We start from the raw sequence: 18,056 nt of genomic DNA, 5'->3' as shown, positions 1-18,056 counted from the left end.
CGCTTTGTGACTTGTCTCACTTTGATATTCCAGGCAAAGCTGGACAGCCCACACGTGAAAAGACAGCCTTCCCTCTCTCCCCAGGCTTAATTTCATCTGCAAATTGAACGTATCGAGACAGATCCTTACAGAGGAACGCCCTGATCCTCCCAGGAGCGCCGTGGAGTCTCCGATGTGTAATTTTGCTTCAGGAAGATGATTTTTATCGTGACTTTCTTCCGAGGCTGGTGGCAGAGGAGGAGCAGGGCAGTGAAGGGGGCTCGCTGGCTGGCCAAGGGCTGCTCTGCTCCCGCAGCGCCGTCAGCCTGGGGCTGGCGTGGCACAATATGGTGTGGAGGTACACGAGGGGACGATGGTTTTTTCTGCTTCCCGGTCACTGTCACAGAATCACAGAATCACAGAATGGTAGGGGTTGGAAGGGACTTCTGTGGGTCATCTAGTCCAACCCCCTGCTGAAGCAGTCACCTACAGTAGGCTGTAGAGGACCTTGTCCTGGCGGGTCTTCAATCAGGACATGGCTCTTGAAAGGCTACAATTTTTACTTTTTAATTAAAAAAGCGGGATCTGTAAACTCTGCCAGCAAGACCTTTCCGCCATGGCTGACCAAAAAAAGCCCCCAGGAAGCCAGTTAGAAATGGTGTACAGACTAAAGGACCGGCCAGGCCCCGGGTCCTGACGCTTCCTCATGACAAGGAGCTTACGCAGAGACATCCATCTCCCCGTACCCCAGCCCCTCCACCCCACGCAGCCACTGCGGGTGGTCTCCAGCACCAAAGAACTACAGAAAAGAAACATCTTGGCTTATGTGGTTTTCAGAGAAGTCCCAGAGCAGGGGATAAAGGACAAAAGGTATCAGTCTCCCTAAGGCCCCACTCCTCCTGAAATGAGGTCTCACCGCTCAGAGCTGCGGCGGCGCGGTGATTCCCGCCTCCTCTGCACAGCAATTGCCTTTCTTCTGTTTGCCAGCTAAATATCTTCGTGCTCTTACCTTCTTGATAAAGAATGACTTAAGACTGTTCTTCTTTTGCCCAGTGTCGCTCACTCCAACCTCCACTGCGTTGCACACGCAACAAATCTTGCTGCTGGGAACCCCACCAAGCAAGAGGCTCCAGCTTGGCGCATGGCTTCGTTAGCGCAGGGCTGATTCTAATGACCGAGACGGTGATTACGAAGACGTGGTTTAGCAGGCATGGTGGTGTTGGGTTGACAGTTGGACTTGATGATCTTAGAGGTCTTTTCCAACCTTAATGATTCTACGTTGTGTCGTGTGGCTGTTCGTAAGGGCTTTGTTGGGATGCCCGGGCCCATCACCGCCAGCCCGCGGGCAGGGCTGGGCGGGCAGTGCCATCCCTGCAGGGCTATTTGTGCTGGGAAGAGTTCAGGGCAGGGAGATGAGCAGAAAAGATGGTTTCAGTAGTAATAAGAAGAGGGACTTTGGTACATTACTGCATGCTATGAGGTATGTCTTTCAGCTCCAGTAAACTTCTGGAATCCCTGGGAAGCTGGTAATGCGCCTTTGAAGGAAGCATGACTTATGAAATTGCAGTTTTTAGCTTAGCTGGGTAATGTTAATGAGAAAATATTGTGGGCTGCAGGTGGAAGCCTCCTGAATCCCATAAGTTAGGAATAAATTATTCCGTTTTCCTAGATGAAGCAACGCGGTGCAATACCGCTCCTAAATCAGGCCGATGGTGAGAATTATTTATTAATTTGTACAGGACCAGAGACAAGCTCAGCCAAACAGAGGCAAACTAAACTGTAGCAGAGTGCCGCAGGCACAGAAGAGAAGTTTTTGCTGCGGATTTGAGAAGGAGCAGGTCGGCTGGGGCCAGCACCCTGTGCGATGGAGGTGGCACAAGGAGGTGGAGGGACAAACCCTCCTTTCTGCTGGTGAAGATGATCAGAAAAAAAACCAACCCACAACCCAGGCTTTCCACTGCAGTGCAGCAGCTTCACAGTAATTAAAGCTTGAGCTCACCAGCTCTGCCTATGCTGCTGCAGCCCGGCTTGCACATTAAAAGGAGATGTTTCCCACGAGGACAGGTCCCCCATCATTGAATTCGGGTTTTGATGAGTACCAGGGGCCAATGTGTGAGTGAGGATCTGGAAAAGTCTCTTAACAGCAGCTCATACCGAAGCATCCCCCTCGGGCACCCCGGGCTCGCAGCAGCTCGGTGCCACCCTGCTTTTCGGGTGGCACAGGCTCATCCGGAGGGACGTCCCTGGGGCAGGGTGGCCCTTTGGGACAGAGCGGGCTCCGAGGGCTCGGGCTCTGCGGGTACCACGCAGCCACGGCTTCTCCTCCCGCCAGCACCCGGGCTCCTACCCAGCGAGGATTTATTCCTCCCTGAACAGGTCTCCAATGACGTTATTAATCAGGGAGACGGACGAGTCCGACGCAGTTTACTGTGCGCTGCGGATGAGTGATAAGTCTGGGCGCCGACGCCTGGGAGAGCAATCAGGAGGGCGAGGGAAAGGAAGAGGAGGGAAGAGCGGCATTGTGGGTAAGTATATGCGCTTCTGGTGGTGATTACCCTCCAAGTAATTAGTTTTTAAATCAGGCAGACGTCTCAGGAACTACTCGCTATGAGCTGCTTTAATTATTTATACTCCCTTTTATTCTTATTATTTATAGTCATCCTCTTCGGAGAGTGATGCTCGCTGGGTCGGGTGCTCAGGAGGAACCGGGATCCCGCTCCAGCCCAGCCTGGCCAAGCAGCCGTCTCCTCCAGTGCCACCCATGCCACCAGCCACCCCGAGAGCCCGGCTGTGCTGGGGGGGGGGGGTCCTCCTCTCCCTCCCACAGCCAGGCGAAGGGGAGCGAGTGTGCCTCGTCGCTGCGGAAAGCCCTGCTCCGATCAGTAATTAATCTCTCACTCATCTTCATTTCCCTCATTTGTCAGAGCGAGGCCACTCAATGGGCCATTAGTGCAAGGCCCTTTCTGTCAGCTGCAGCATCTTTAGGCAGATTTCCCTCCCAGACAGCTCGGGAGGGTGCAGGCGAGGGGAGCAGCCCCTTAAATGCCTCCTCCTTTGCCCAAACCCATCCGCCCCGCTCCTGGGATGCTCCTGCCCTTCGGCCAAGGCTCTGGGGAGAAGGGGGTGAATTTTGCAAAGGCAACCCCTTCCCCCAGCTGGGATTTTCCCATAGCACCAGACAAACCCCTGCTCCAGGCAGCATCTGGCGCTGCGGCTCTCCCTTCGCCCGCCCCACCTCTCTGGAGCTCGGTAACATCTGGAAGCCATTCCCCGCGCCGTTCCCATGAACGGACCTCTGACCCGGCGAGCTCCTCCTCTGGGCTAAACAAAAGCCGCCCTTCATTGCTGAGCTCGGGAATTCTGCCTGCCCTCCCCTCAGAATCACAGAATCACAGAATAGTAGGGGTTGGAAGGGACCTCTGTGGGTCATCTAGTCCAACCCTCCTGCCGAAGCAGGGTCACCTACAGTAGGTTGTAGAGGACCTTGTCCAGGTGGGTCTTGAATATCTCCAGAGAAGGAGACTCCACAGCCTCCCTGGGCAGCCTGTTCCAGTGCTCCGTCACCCTCAGAGGGAAGAAGTTCTTCCTCATGTTCAGACGGAACTTCCTCTGCTTCAGTTTGTGCCCGTTGCCCCTTGTCCTGTCACTGGGCACCACTGAAAAGAGCTTGACCCCATCCTCCTGACCCCCACCCTGCAGATATTTATAAGCATTTATTAGGTCGCCTCGCAGCCTTCTCTTCTCCAGGCTGAACAAGCCCAGCTCCCTCAGCCTCTCCTCGTAGGGGAGATGTTCCAGTCCCCTCATCATCCTCGCAGCCCTCCGCTGGACTCTCTCCAGTAGCTCTTCATCTTTCTTGAACTGGGGAGCCCAGAACTGGACACAGCACTGCAGATGAGGCCTCACCAGGGCAGTGTAGAGGGGAAGGAGAACCTCCCTCGTCCTGCTGGCCACACTCTTCTTGATGCACCCCAGGATTCCATTGGCCTTCTTGGCAGCCAGGGCACGCTGCTGGCTCATGGTCACCCTGTCGTCCACCAGGACACCCAGGCCCCTCTCCGCAGAGCTGCTCTCCAGCAGGTCCACCCCAAGCCTGTACTGGTGCCTGGGGTTGTTCCTCCCCAGGTGCAGGACCCTGCCTCAAACCGTTTCTCAATCTGGCACCAGGAGAGCGTCTGCCGGGAGGGCCCCGGAGCATCCTCTGCCCCATCTCCCTCCACGGGATGGCACTGAGGAAAGCTGCTAAAGCCAGACACCAGCAGAAGGAAAAACCCCGCTGTAGGGGGAAAAGCTGCTGCAGATGTGTCCAGAAGCAAAGCCCATGGTCCGTGCTTGTAATCACCACAACCTCACGTTGACCCCCACCCCAGCCCCCCCCCGCCCCGAGCGGCTTTTGCTCTGGGTCTCGCTCCGTGTACCCACGGCAAGAACACCTCGATCGCGTCGCTTCTTCCCAGCAGACTCATTGGGTAGAGAAGAGCTGTCGGGGGGAGAAGCGTCCGAGCTAAAGCCACCACGAAACCGCAGTACAGCATAGAAAAAAGCAGGCATTGCTAGGGATGGGTTTGGCACTGGGGCAAAGGGGGACCCATCAACAAACTTCCCTGCACGCCTCACCGGATGCCGTATGAGACAAGCTGGTTCACCGCTCTGAAACCCAGGTGCCAGCAGAAAAGCAGAAGAAAAATGGACGTGAGCCTCTCCTGTGCTCTGCACACCCACAGGAACCCAACCCAACCTGACTGCTGTCCCGTTGATTCTGTTTTTACACTTCCAGACCCACAGAATCGCAGAGGGGCTGAGGCTGGAAAGGGTCTCTGGGGGGCAGCTGGCCCACCCCCCTGCTCAAGCAGGGCCACTGCGAGCCAGCTGACCAGGACCGTGTCCAGACAGCTCGGAGCTTCAAGTGGCTTGAGGGGAAGAATGGAACAGACATATAAAATACAGATTAAAGCACCAGACAGGACGCTGCCTTCTCTGCCACACCAGGGAAGAACATGGGTTTCAGGAAGGGGAGTCCTCAAAGCCAAGCCAACTGCCAAGGGCATCCCAAGGGCAACCCTGCAGTCACGGAAGGTTTTGAAGACCATCTGCCCGCGGAGGCAAAGCCGCGTCTGTGACACGCGAGCTGCTGCTGGCCCTTGGACCAGGTGTAACGCACTTCTTCCTAAGAACACCAGCGGCTGCAGTGGACATGGCTTCACCGCGAAAGCGGAGGGAGGGGACCCAGCAGCGTCCCTTGGGGTCTGCAAGGACACGGAGGCCGCGCGGCCGCAGTCCCCTGGTGCTCAGCACCAGCAGCTCCAGCGCCTCGCAGAGTGAGATACTGGATAGAGTCCAGCGGAGGGCTACGAGGATGAGGAGGGGACTGGAACATCTCTGCTACGAGGAGAGGCTGAGGGAGCTGGGCTTGTTCAGCCTGGAGAAGAGAAGGCTGAGAGGGGACCTTAGAAATGCCTCTAAATATCTGCAGGGTGGGGGTCAGGAGGACGGGGCCAGACTCTTTCCAGTGGTGCCCAGCGACAGGACAAGGGGCAACGGGCACAAACTGAAGCAGAGGAAGCTCCAGCTGAACCCGAGGAAGAACTTCTTCCCTCTGAGGGTGCCGGAGCCCTGGCCCAGGCTGCCCAGGGAGGCTGTGGAGTCTCCTTCTCTGGAGATATTCCAGCCCCACCTGGCCGCGGTGCTGTGCAGCCTGCTCTGGGTGACCCTGCTTGGGCAGGGGGTTGGACTGGGGGACCCACAGAGGTCCCCTCCAACCCCTGCCATGCTGGGATTCTGTGATTCTGGGAGTGCCGGCGGCACAGACCCGAGGCGGGAGGAGCGCAGGGGGTCCCCATGACGAACACGCTCCCCTCAGAGCGGGCAGAGCACGGCAGCTCCGTGCTGGGCTCTCCCGCCACCCACGGGCTCCACGCAGCAGCCATCACACGGCGCCTGGGGACAGACATTTCCGAACAAGCCTCCTTCTAATTGCATTTGAAACATTTATTTTGGGAAATACATATTAAACACTATTATTTATACAAAAATGGACTAAATTTATCATAATGCTTATAACCCCCAAAAGGCCATTTTAATAGATCCGGATGACGTATTTTTTTATTGTATTATTTTTTTTTCTTCCAAAAAAATCAGGTTACAAAGGAGAAAGCGGCGCGTCTTGCTTGGCCCAGCTTGAGATATCAACTAGAGGGAAAAAAAAAGTTTAAGATGACATTTGCAGAAGTGCCTCGCACAAGAGATTTTTTTTTTTTCTCCCCGTTCACAGTCTTTCTCAAACGCTTGCAATATATATACTTTTTCAGTTAATGCACCTTTTTTGGTTTTGTTTTTGCTAAAAAATAGCAAGTCAGCAAGTTGATAGTTCCCAGCAGCTCCGTCGTGCTGTGGCGGGGAGGGGGGGACACGAGGGAAGGGGGAGAGCGGCTTCTCCTCGGATGCACCCCCCGCACGCAGCCCTTCGGCTGCCGGGGGGGACGGGACACGCGTGGGGTGGGGACCCCCCGCAAACCCCCCGCTGGGCTACGTCAGCTGGGCACCCCCACCCCGGCGAGAGCACCCTCCTCCTTCCCTGGTCCCTGCCCCCATGGAGACCACGGGGTGGGCTCCGCAGGCGCCTGCCAGCGCCGGGGGATGGGGCACACGGCCGGTTTGGGACGCGACCCCCCAAAAAAGGGTGATTTTCAGACACTTTTATCCCTTTGAGAGGACACGGAGAGTGACGGGAGCGGACACCAGGAAGGCAAGCGGGGGGTGGGGGGCCGGACTGCCGAGCTCTGCTCCAGGACCACCCAGCCTGGCGTCACGGCGTTGTTTCACCGACCCCCTCGCAGGGTCTCGTTGAGCGGGGGGCTCGCTGGAAGAGGAGCGGGGGGGCCGTGGGGCAGACCCTGCCCCGGCGCTCCCCACGGCTGCGCCCGCGCTGTCCCCTTGCGCAAGGGCTAGCAAAAGAGGAGTGCGTTACATGTACGCACGTCACGCAGGGGATGGAAAGAAATAAAAAAAATCATTAAAAAAATACCCAACAGCCTCGTCTGACGCAGGGAAGAGCCCGAGGATGGCACAGGTCAGACAGGACAGCCCCCCGCCACCGCTTCGCAGAGACGTTCCGCTCTCAGCCCCCTCTAGACAAGCACGCTCGGAGCTCTCAGCAGAAAAACCCCCACCCGGCTGGATGAAAAATAAATATACAAGTGATCCCAGGACATCGGCCACACCGACGGCCCGAGGGAGAGGGAAAAGGAGTCTCTACAAAGCGTCGCAGGCCCTTCGCAGGCTGCAGAGACAGACAGGGCAAGCCCCCCCTCCCCTCTCCCGCAGACAAGGCAAGCCCCCCCTCCCCTCCCTCTCCCACACTATTGCAAGGTAACAGTCTGACAAGGCACTTCTCCCAAAGCAGGCGGCTCTGCCTGGCCGGGGCTCGGTGACAGGCGAGGTGACACCTAAAAACTCCCAGTTTATTGCATGTAGGCAGGGTAGAGGGGTTGGGTTGGGGGTCGGCGGGTCCCGGGGGGCTGCGGAGGGCTCGGAGGAGGCGGCGGGGGGCGAGCATGGCACCGTCTCGCTCTCTCCACACCACCGTACCTTGCTTCCGAAGGCCACGTTCGCCCGCAGAAACCCTCGCCTTCAACGGACGGAGCAGTGTCCCTGCCCGGAGGGGCAGGCCGGGCTCCCGGGGGCACCCCGACCCCGCCGTCCGCTCCCCCGAGCTCGGCTGTCGCAACAGCGCCGGGGGCCAGCGAGAGCCCGGCCTCTGCGCGGGGACGGTCCCCGGCCCAGGGACGCTGGACCCGGGGCTGAGGGGAGAACTCGAGCCACAGAGCGCGTGGGGACGAGCGGCCGCCCCGCTCCGCGCGCCAGCGTCTGGTTATTTGGTCAGTTAACGGGGGCAGGGGGCTGGGGGGCGGGGAGAGGGACAGTGGCAGAGGATTTATATAAAAATAAAGGGGCAAGAGGGGAGAAACAGCGAGCGTGAGCGAGCAAGGTCCTGGCTGCGGAGCGAGACGGTTACATTTCGTTGGCCACCAGCTCCTTGTCGGCCACGCCGTTGGCCAGCGAGCTCTGGCCCTCGTTCAGCCGCTTGACCCTGTAGGCTTCGAAGTGGATGTTGCTGGTAATATCCTTGATGTTCTGCATGTGCGTCCTGCGGGAGAGGGAGACGGGGCGATGGCACCTCGCCGGGCGCCGGCTCGGCCAGCCCAGCCCGCGCACCCCTCACCCTCCGCTCTCCGACCCCCCGCCAGCCCCAGTGTCCCCTCCTGCTTTACTGGTTAAGGACATCTTGAGGGCACGGGAGGGAAGCAAAGGCAGCTACTGGCGGCCGAGACCAGAAGCCTCCAGTGGCACCCACAGCCCGCGGGAGCCCCGGCTGCGTAACGCCCACCCGGGAAGACCCCGACCCGCAGGGATCAGGGTTCGTAGCCCCACACAACTCTCTGCCGGCAGCAGCGCGCGTCTGCAGAGTTTATCTCGCTGCCGAATTTTGGAGGAGCCCAGTGCCCCCTCCAGCAGGCGCCGGGGGCTCAGCCTCCCACTGCCCCGCGGCAGGGACACCTCCATCGAGGGACCGGCGGTCGCCCACCCTCCCCAACGGCCCTGACGCTGGGACGCCGGAGGACGATGTTTCAGGGCTAGGGGGAGGACCCAGCGCTGCTGAAGCATCACGAAGGCCAAAAGGTTTCCCGGCTGCTTGCAGGCGAGCTGGAGCCACGCTGCCGGGAAGCTCAGGACCTGTCCTGGCCCATCCACAGCTCCTCTCCTCCCTTCACTCAGCGCCGTGGCCGAGAAAAGCCCCCTGACGCCATGTCCTGCTGAGTGGGGCCACCCTCGCAGAGGGGCTGCAGCGTTGCAGCGGGCTGGGAGGGGAGGGAGGGAGGGATGCAGGGAGGGATGGAGGGATGCAGGGAGGGATCGAGGGAGGGATGGAGGGATGCAGGGAGGGATGGAGGGAGGGATGGAGGGATGCAGGGAGGGATGGAGGGAGGGATGGAGGGAGGGATGGAGGGAGGGATGGAGGGAGGGATGCAGGGATGCAGGGAGGGATGGAGGGAGGGATAGAGGGATGCAGGGAGGAAAGGATGCAGGGAGGGATGAATGGAGGAGCAGAGCAAAACAGCAGCTGCTTCAAGCTGGGCTGGGCTCTCCCCTTTCTTTGGATGCCACCTGGTGACCGAAGGACACAGGGAGAGGGCACAGTCCCACCGACCTGATGAGGAGGTCCCGCAGGTAGGCGAACTCACAGTGTGTCGTGTTCTCCACTGGTAGGAAGAGAGAGAAGCCCATCAGCGAGCACCCACGGCATGAAGACGGCAACCGCGCAGGGCAAGGAGGGATCTACGGGGCTTCGCCAGCGTGTGGAGGGCTGAGAGGCGGACTTACCCCCAGGGGCTACAGGGTGCAGGACTGAAGAGTCCTCTCTGCTCCTCTGAGGCCAGTGATTTACCCAGGTATCTGCCCCAGCTCAGCATGACCAACTGGCTAGCAAGGTCTGCCTGAGCATTCCCAGTTCCTTCCCGCCGTCTCCCACCAAACGAGGGAGCTCCCAGCAGCGTCCCAGCTGCTTGAAGATAACGCAGAAATGGCAAGACAACAAATAACACCGTTCTGCAGAGGCTGCCCGTGGCCACAGCCGGGTCCTGGGCTCTCCTCACGCTGAAGGCAGATGCCACATGCAGAAGGTGAGTGGTTTCAGGGGCCCCATCACCCTCAGAGCTTCCAAGGACAGAGCACAAGAGGGCAGCAGAGCTCCAAAATACACTGATTTTCCTGGAATCTTTGTTAGGCCACGCCTCAACAAGCATTCCTACCAAAAAGGCTCATAAATGAGAGAAATCTATGAAATGAAGGGGAGGAAGACAAGACGGGTGGCACGGGAGACATGCCAGTTGGCTCTCAGGGACAAGGAAATCTGCAGATGCGCAGGAGCCAGGAGCCTTCCTCTAGCCTTTAAACCACGATCTTAAACGGGGGATAAAAAAAAAAGATGCTGATGCGATGAAGATGGAAGAAGGAAGAGATCCCACAAGGGCACCGGCCAAACGCATCGTGGAAGGTGCAGAGACCTACGGATGTCAGGGGAAAGGCTCTAACCTGGGCTCGGGACACACAGACATCGGCACTGCCCTCGTGCGCCCTCCAATCCAGCCAGCAGGCGTTGAACTGTGCCACCAGCAGCAGCCAGGCCACAAGGAACCCAGCAGTGTCCCCTCCGGCACTCCGCAGCCCCCCGAGCCGCACAAAGGCCCAGGAACTCGGCGCAGGAGCATTGGCCGAGGTGTCTTCAGGCCCCAAACACCGGGAAAGTGGTTTTCTTCGGAGGGGCGGGGAAGCACTACGTACACCTCGACTTCTGCTGCTGGTTTTGGACCTCATCACCTTCTGTCAGGGCAGGGAGAAGGGCTCAAGAGGGAGCCCTTTCAAGGGCTCAGGGAAACGTTGACAAGGTACCTTCAATGGTGCCCCACTTGGTCTTCCTTCCAAGGATTCTTCTTCCATTAACCTGGTACTCCTGGTCACTGCCCACCACCGCAAATGGGATCATTTCCTGAGGAAAGAGGGAAAAAACATTACATTTTCCTCCTGAAAACCGGTCAGGAAACCAAGCTGGCGAGCAAAGACCTGCGCCAAGCTGTTTTCAGGAGAGAGTTTCACGGGATGAGCTGGTCTGACGCCGACGCTCCCGAGCAGCACTGCCTGCCGGCGACTGCGGGCAGCCCAGGACCTGGGCAGCAGCATCTCACGCACACGTGCCCAGTCCAAACCCAGTCTGAAACCAGCCCAAAACCAGTCTAGGCCAGCACCTCATTAGCAGGTGCCAGCACACAGCCAGGGTAAAGGTATCATGATGCTTCCCTGGGAATCGCCCCCAGCATCGGGCAACCTGCAGCACAGTCACTGCCTGATCCAAAGTGGTGGCTTCGTACTTCAGAGTCCCTGGAAGACTTCTGTCTTGACTTTGTCCAATCCACTTTACTGAGCCAAAAAATCATTAGCTGCTTGCTACAGCATGGAATCGACAGCTACGAAAGCAGAGCAGCCTACGGACAGACTCCCTCCCGGCGCCGGGAAGGCTGCTGCCCTGCCAGGGACGGGCAGCACCAGCACTCCCTGCCCCCGGGACAGGGCAAGGGGCCATGGGACCTCCCTGCCCGCTGGTTGCTGAGGGCCCCTTCGAGGAACGGGGCTGGGGGACGGAGCAGTGACATGGATGGGAAAGGATGCCTTTCCCAGGTACCTTCCTCACCCGCTTTCTGTCCCTGCTCTGAGCTCTGGCAGGATCCTTGGTCCTGGGCAGAGCCCCTGGACAGGGGCACAGTGGCTTTGGAAAGAAAACAAGAGGCAGTTCACAAGAGATCCCCAAGAGTCCACCAGCACCCAGAGCTGGAGGACTCACCCAACACACCAGCACTAACCCTGAATTTCTCATTCACTAGCCGATCTTCAGAGTCTTCATCAAACTCCTTCTGAGGATACACATCGATCCCGTTGGCAAGAAGATCAGCCATTATCTAGGAGAGAAGAGCAGAGGAACGCATGAAGGAGACACGGGCAGAGGAGCTGCACTCCCACCACGATGGCAGCTCCCAGCTGACCCACGAGGCTCTCGTGAACAACGCCCAGCAGCAACATCTCCCCTTTCCATCCTAAACACTGCCCACCTTGGGGAGAGAGACCTGGGTTTAACTGCTACACACCTACCAAGCGCTTGCCCTGGAATCTCAGCAAGAACCTGGTGCCAAGACACGGTTCAGGCTGAGAGGGAGATGAAGTTATACGAGCTGGGCGTTGCTTTGGGATTGAAAAAGACAATACAAGCTGCATCAAGCGGTGGGGAATGCAGCTGCCAGGCACGTAACCCAACGTTCAGCTGCTTTCCGGTGTTTCCTTCTGCTCCGTGGAAAAGGAGTCACAGCCGCACCTGACCCGAGGGCACAGCGACACAGAGAGCCTGGAAGAGTGGTCTCCAAGGACACTGCCTCTGTGCGAGGCCAGGAGACCCAAAATCTGCTTCCTGGGTGGAGGCTCAGCTCGCGGGGAGCACGGAGGATCAGCCTTCTCCAACAAAGCTGCAAAACCACACCCAGCCTGCGCGCCCGCTCCCATCGCTTCCCACGACAACAAACTCCCCTGCGTTGCAGGCTGGCAACGGACGTGGATCCAGCCCAGAGAAACCCCCCAGCCAGCCCCCCACCCCCCCAAGCCAAACCCACCCACTATTTTTAGGGGAACACCCAAGAAATCCAACTCCACAGGGCGCTGGTGTCCTTTCAGCTAACTCCATGAAGTGCTGGCATCAGCCTGGGCTGCCTGCAGCCAGCCTGGGGCTTCGCCGTCGCCTGCCCACCCCGACCCAAACCCCCAAACCCCTCCGAACCAGCGACCCCCCAGTCGCAGACGGGGCTCTGCCTTTTGGCAGCACGCACACGGGCACGCTGGAGCAAAGGGAAAAGGTCCCAGCCCACGCCCAGCAGGCCTGGTTCCCTGCCCGCTCGCTCGCACCAGCAGATCTGGAGCCGTGAGCAGAAGGAGCACCGCAAACACGTCAACGCGGCTACGCGTTCTCCCTCCATCTGGAAGGATCTGGGGGTCTGGTTACAACCAGGAATGTAATTAGAGATAGCGAGCTCATCCTGCGCTGAGCTGGTGCAGAGCAGGCAAGCCAGGTGGTCTCCCCATGGTCTTTCATTACACCGGGATGGAAGCAGCACCCAAGAGCACCCAGGTGACGTTTCCAGTCCCAGGCTGACTTTGCAATCCCAGAGCGGGTCAGACACCCGCAGGCACCCCGCTACCTGCGCTCGTGACCTCCGAACAGAGCCAGCATCTGCCAAAGCCACTGCAGAGAGCAGATGTGGCACCGTGGACTCGCACCCCCACCCTCCCACCCCAGCTCCTCGCAGACCTCCGTGCAAACAGGCTGACGCGCCGGCCAAGGCCAGCCTGGAGCACCTCTCGGCTCCATTTCCAGCCACCCTCTGGCTCACTGCAAAGGGAACCACTTGCAGAGTTTGGATTCAGCCCCCAAAACCAGACTGGGTATCTCAGCGCCTGACCCCGCTCATCAAGAACTGGGAGGACACTGGTGTGGGAAGGGCTCATCCTCTTCTGCACGCGGGCATCGAAAAGCCCCTGGCTTTCTGGGTGTCCTGGTGGAAGACAGGGTGACCATGAGCCAGCAGCGTGCCCTGGGTGCCAAGAAGGCCAATGGGATCCTGGGGTGTATGAGGAGGAGTGTGGGCAGCAGGGCGAGGGAGGGTCTCCTCCCCCTCTGCTCTGCCCTGGGGAGGCCCCATCTGCAGTGCTGTGTCCAGTGCTGGGCTCCCCACTTCAAGAGAGATGAGGAGCTACTGGAGAGAGTCCAGTGGAGGGCTACGAGGATGAGGAGGGGACTGGAGCATCTCTCCTATGAGGAGAGGCTGAGGGAGCTGGACTTGTTCAGCCTGGAGAAGAGAAGGCTGCGAGGGGACCTTAGAAATGCCTCTAAATATCTGCAGGGTGGGGGTCAGGAGGACGGGGCCAGACTCTTTCCAGTGGTGCCCAGCGACAGGACGAGGGGCAACGGGCACAAACTGGAGCAGAGGAAGCTCCAGCTGAACCCGAGGAAGAACTTCTTCCCTCTGAGGGTGACGGAGCCCTGGCCCAGGCTGCCCAGGGAGGCTGTGGAGTCTCCTTCTCTGGAGATATTCCAGCCCCGCCTGGCCGCGGTGCTGTGCAGCCTGCTGTGGGTGACCCTGCTTGGGCAGGGGGTTGGGCTGGGGGACCCACAGAGGGCTCTGCCAACCCCCAACATTCTGTGATTCTGTGATCGTGCCATCCTCTCCACACCCAGTGGAGGTGGCCCCTAAAGCTGCCCTTTTGGCACGACCCCTTTCCCTTTGCTTCCCCTGCTGCAGTTCAGGCTCACGGACCAAGGAGCTTGGTGGCCTGCTCACCTCTGCAGGGAAGGCCGCGGCCGTCACGCCTGCAGCCCCATCCGCCGGCTACACGGACGGATTCGCAGCCACCTCACCGGACCCCGAAGCGGGGCATCTCCACCCCTCAGCAGCACGGAGCACAGCCCACACCTCGCTCTGCCTTCAGACAGCCCCTCCGCGGCTCCCCACCGCCGGCTCCTGACCAAGGGAGTTTCATGCCTTGCTTCCCCAGTAAAGCTTGCCCAGCTCAGCAAACCCACTGGTTTTTTTGCCCGGTTCCTGTATCAGTGCACGATGCTGCACAGGATGGGTTTTCCAGCTTCTACGTGCAGCACCATCTACCTCCCAAAATAACAGAAACCAGCCTGAAAATGACAACAGGAGCAGGAGAAACGGGCCCCGAGGCTGAGAGCTCCAAACTTCTCCTGCGCTGACAAAGATCCAAGAGAAACACACGGAGCTGGCTGGAGCGCGGGCCCTTCCTCCGGCCACGTGGGATCGCGCGGAGCCGCGGCCGGAGGAATGCGCTGGGCTCCCGGCCAGGCGCTCGGCTTCCCGGCCCTGCCGGGGGACGGCGAGGGGAGCGGGGAGGGGGAAAGGGGCAGGAGGGGATGGGGGGCAGGAGGTGGGAGCGTAGGAGCCGCCAGCCCTCACCCTTCGCTTGAAGTAGTCCCTCTCCTCCAGCGTTAACGTGTCGGCTTTTGCAATCACGGGGACGATGTTGACCACTTTGCTCAGGCGTTTCATGAACTCGATGTCCAGCGGTCGGAGCCTGAAAAACACGGGAGAAGAAGGGACTTGCACACCGCTGGCGAGGCGGGGGGCTGCTGCAAGCCCCCGGCAGAGAGGGCGCGCTCAGAGCGCAGGCACGGAGGGGGAATCGCTTCCTTTCAGAGAGGACAAATAAAGACGTTTCCTTACAAGCACGACAGCACGTGGCCGTCTCGGAGGTGGTTTGCAGGCCAACACTTCAAACGTTGCCCTTTCAAAGCACCCCACGACCGCCTGCGAACGCTGGCACAGCCCCGTGAAGTGGGGGAGGGCATTGATCTCACCGTGGGTGCTCGGCCACCGCGGGCTGCAAGACCTTGCCCAGAGCTACACCTGCCCTTGGCGAAGCCGGGACGAGCGCATGGGCGATGCCGGCTGCGGGGCAGCTCGTCCACGATGCACAAATCAAGGCGAGGAGAGACCCAGGAGGTGTGAAACCTCCTCCAGCACTACCCAAGCTGTCACCCACCGTTCAGGGACAGCACGACGTGGCAATGGCCACAGGAGACTATTCCTGCTCGCTCTCCCTCCTGCGCTCAGCACCAGCTCGCTGTCGTGCACAAGCCGGGATCACATCTTGCATCCATCAGTCAGCATTAATCATACAATCGTTAAGGCTGAAAAAGATCTCTAAGATCATCAAGTCCAACCCTCAACCCACCACCCCCACGCCTGCTAAACCATGTCCCAAAGTGCCACATCACCACATTTTTTGAACCCCTCCAGGGATGGGGACTCCCCCACTGCCCTGGGCAGCCTGGTCCAGTGCCTGGCCACTCTGTCAGTACAGACATTTTTCCCAATATCCAACCTAAACCTGCCCTGACACAACTTGAGGCGTTGCCTCTCGTCCTATCACTGGTGACCTGGGAGAAGAGACCAACCCCCCCTCACTACAACCACCTTTCAAACCTTAAAAAAGGCTCTGCTGCTTCTCCAGGGGCTCACACAGCACAGCGGAGATGCTGCTTGTTCCAGAGGGCAAAAACGTCAGAAAACCTCTACGAGAAAAGTCTCCGCAGAGGAAAGCTACAGAGACTGCACAACCCCAAGGATCGGCCCCTCGGGAAACCCCTCCCTGCCAACGCTCCTGCTGACAGCACGACCCCGGGGCCACGCTGCTCCGCGCCCGAGGCTGCGGTCCAGCTGCAGACAGAGATGAGGGCGCCTGGCCGTGACCCCCCCTCGCTCCTCAGTCCCCCCAGAAGGTGTCTGTACTGCTGGGGGTTCCCAAGGCAGCCAGAGGAAAGGCCTCCTTGGGACACCTCCACTTGCTGCAGGTCCTCCTCAGTGGCTCTGATGGGGACAGATGCCCGTGCAGGACAGTCGAGCAGATGTTGCCTTGAAAAAGGAAACCTGGAGGTCCCAGGGGAGACCAGGGTACAGGAGCACCTTCGGGGTGCTTATGTGTTAACGAGCCTGTTTGAAACGAGCCCAGCGTGCTGGAAGCACACAGGGAAGGGGCAGGAAGGTCAACACCAGAGCCCCAGAAGCAAAGGGACATCCCTACTGCTCGTACATCCTCCTGACCTCCAGTGGTGGCACGTGCCAGCAGGACACGACCCAGCTCACCTTCGGTGAAACAGGCAGAGAGGTGAGGTCACCTTTCGGAGGAGCTGCAGGCTTCAGTGGCAGAGCTCGGGCCAAGAATGGGACCTCTCCGAGTGCAGAGCAGCCCCGTGCCACAAACAGGAGACCCACGGCAACAGGGAAGAAACTAGCAGGCATGGTGGTGTTGGGTTGACGGTTGGACTTGAGGATCTTAGAGGTGTCTCCCAACCTTAATGATTTTATGGTTAAAATAAATGGGACGGTGACTGAAAACGCCCAGGTGCAAGCAGGCACGCGGCACGAGCCCTGCGCGCGGGAGCACGGAGCAGAGCGGAGCGCTCAGGGAGAACACGGCCAAGAGAGCACCTAGGGCCAATGCACTCAAGCCAAACCCCACCACGATCTCCTCGGGCCCTACGCAGGGCTCAGGGACCCCCGCAGACCCAGCACGGCTCCTGCAAACCCAGCAAGAGCCACGCGAGTGCAAAGGGGAAGGGGCTGACCCTGCTCCTCGGCAGTCGCCAGGCAGGGTCCCCATCTCGGGAGGCCACCCCTGCCAGGTTCCAGCTTTGAGGCCACCCCAGGGGGGACATCCAGCCCCAAAGAGACCTGCTCGGCTCCTGCTGGTGCGTGAGGCTGCTCCGGCGCAGCCAGCACCAGTGACCCAGCCAAGCCCTTCCCTGGTCAAACCCTCTCCTCTCCCAGGGATCAGGCTGGACCGTGCCAGGTGGACCTTCTCCCCGCACACTAACGGCACGCACAGACCAGAGCACATCGTTAGCGTGCGGACAAACGAGTTCCTAACACAAACTCGGGAGTCACAGATCACCCTGGGCCCCAGGAAAGAAAGAGTTTGGCTATTAAAAAAAAAAAAAAAGAAAAAAACCACAAGGAAAGCCCCATGGACACAGCTAAGCAGACTTGCTGCTGGCAAACATTGTTTGGAGCTCTGCATAATGTATTTCCCAGACCTCCAAGGAAGCAACACAGTTTCGCTCCTTTCCCAGCAGACTTCTTTCCCCTCCCCTCTCTGCTATTTTTCAAACAATTTTTCCCCTCCAAAAGCCTCTTCCCCACCGAGACTGTGTTCCTCCCTCTTTCATCAGCTTTTCTTTCAGAGCAAAGACTGGGCTGCATATGTTACCGACGCGGCTGAATTCACAATCAGCCAGGCTTTCGAATTTCAGCTCGACCGACACGCGAGAGCCCCGTCAGAGAGCCCTCACCGATACCCGGAGGATGCCGGCAGTGAGCCTGAGCGCGGGAGCCAGCGCCAGCCCACAGCCCTGCCCACGCCCACCAGCACCCACACCGGCGCAGCCACCGTGTCCCACACCCGTCTGCACCCAAGCCAGCAGAGCCCAAGGCACCTTTGACCCGACCTTCTGCTCCGGTGGCTTCCGCAGGTGCCTCGTCCACGGAGGTCACCTCCCTGCACCGTCCTGGAGAACAGCACGGGAACCGAGCGACTCCCCAGAAGCACAAACTGCATTTTTTTAGGGTAGTTTGCAAGTTTCTAGATATTCCACCAATTCCTGCTGAGCAGCCCCAGAAAACCTTAAGCATTTAGAAGAAAGTTGTTCTTTTCACTCAGAACAAGACCTGTCGCTAGACGTCACATTCACAGGAAGGCACCAAAGGAAAATACACGGCTTAAGGCGACCACAAGCACGAAGAGTCTGATTTGCACTCATAGCCCTGTCCAGACCCAGGCAGACACGGCCAAGGTCACGATGCGGCAAGCCCAGACCTAATCCCTCCTAAACTCGTGCTGCGAGGCACAGCCCAGGACAGCAGGGACTTCTGCTGGTGTCTGCAGGGATGAGTTCTGCTGTTTGA

The 18,056-nt window shown here is 59.2% G+C and overlaps 1 protein-coding gene across 7 annotated transcripts in view; it reads right to left on the bottom strand.

Moving 5' to 3' along the window:
• Positions 1 to 5,946: 5,946 nt before the first annotated feature.
• SEPTIN9 (septin 9) overlaps positions 5,947 to 18,056 on the bottom strand; it is a 151,913-nt gene continuing 139,803 nt past the window's right edge. For all 7 annotated transcript variants that reach the window (XM_075440811.1, XM_075440813.1, XM_075440810.1 and 4 more), the window contains 5 exons: positions 14,550 to 14,667; positions 11,394 to 11,489; positions 10,429 to 10,525; positions 9,188 to 9,239; positions 5,947 to 8,125 (listed from right to left, as the gene is read on the bottom strand). In XM_075440811.1, coding sequence (XP_075296926.1) covers positions 7,990 to 8,125; positions 9,188 to 9,239; positions 10,429 to 10,525; positions 11,394 to 11,489; positions 14,550 to 14,667 — 499 coding nt within the window. In that variant the 3' untranslated portion in view covers positions 5,947 to 7,989. The remainder of the gene's footprint in view (positions 8,126 to 9,187; positions 9,240 to 10,428; positions 10,526 to 11,393; positions 11,490 to 14,549; positions 14,668 to 18,056) is intronic.

This window comes from Opisthocomus hoazin, chromosome 21 (genome assembly GCF_030867145.1).
Source record: "Opisthocomus hoazin isolate bOpiHoa1 chromosome 21, bOpiHoa1.hap1, whole genome shotgun sequence".
In the NCBI taxonomy this organism is placed as follows: Eukaryota; Metazoa; Chordata; class Aves; order Opisthocomiformes; family Opisthocomidae; genus Opisthocomus; species Opisthocomus hoazin.
This window is presented reverse-complemented; position numbering and strand designations above follow the sequence as displayed.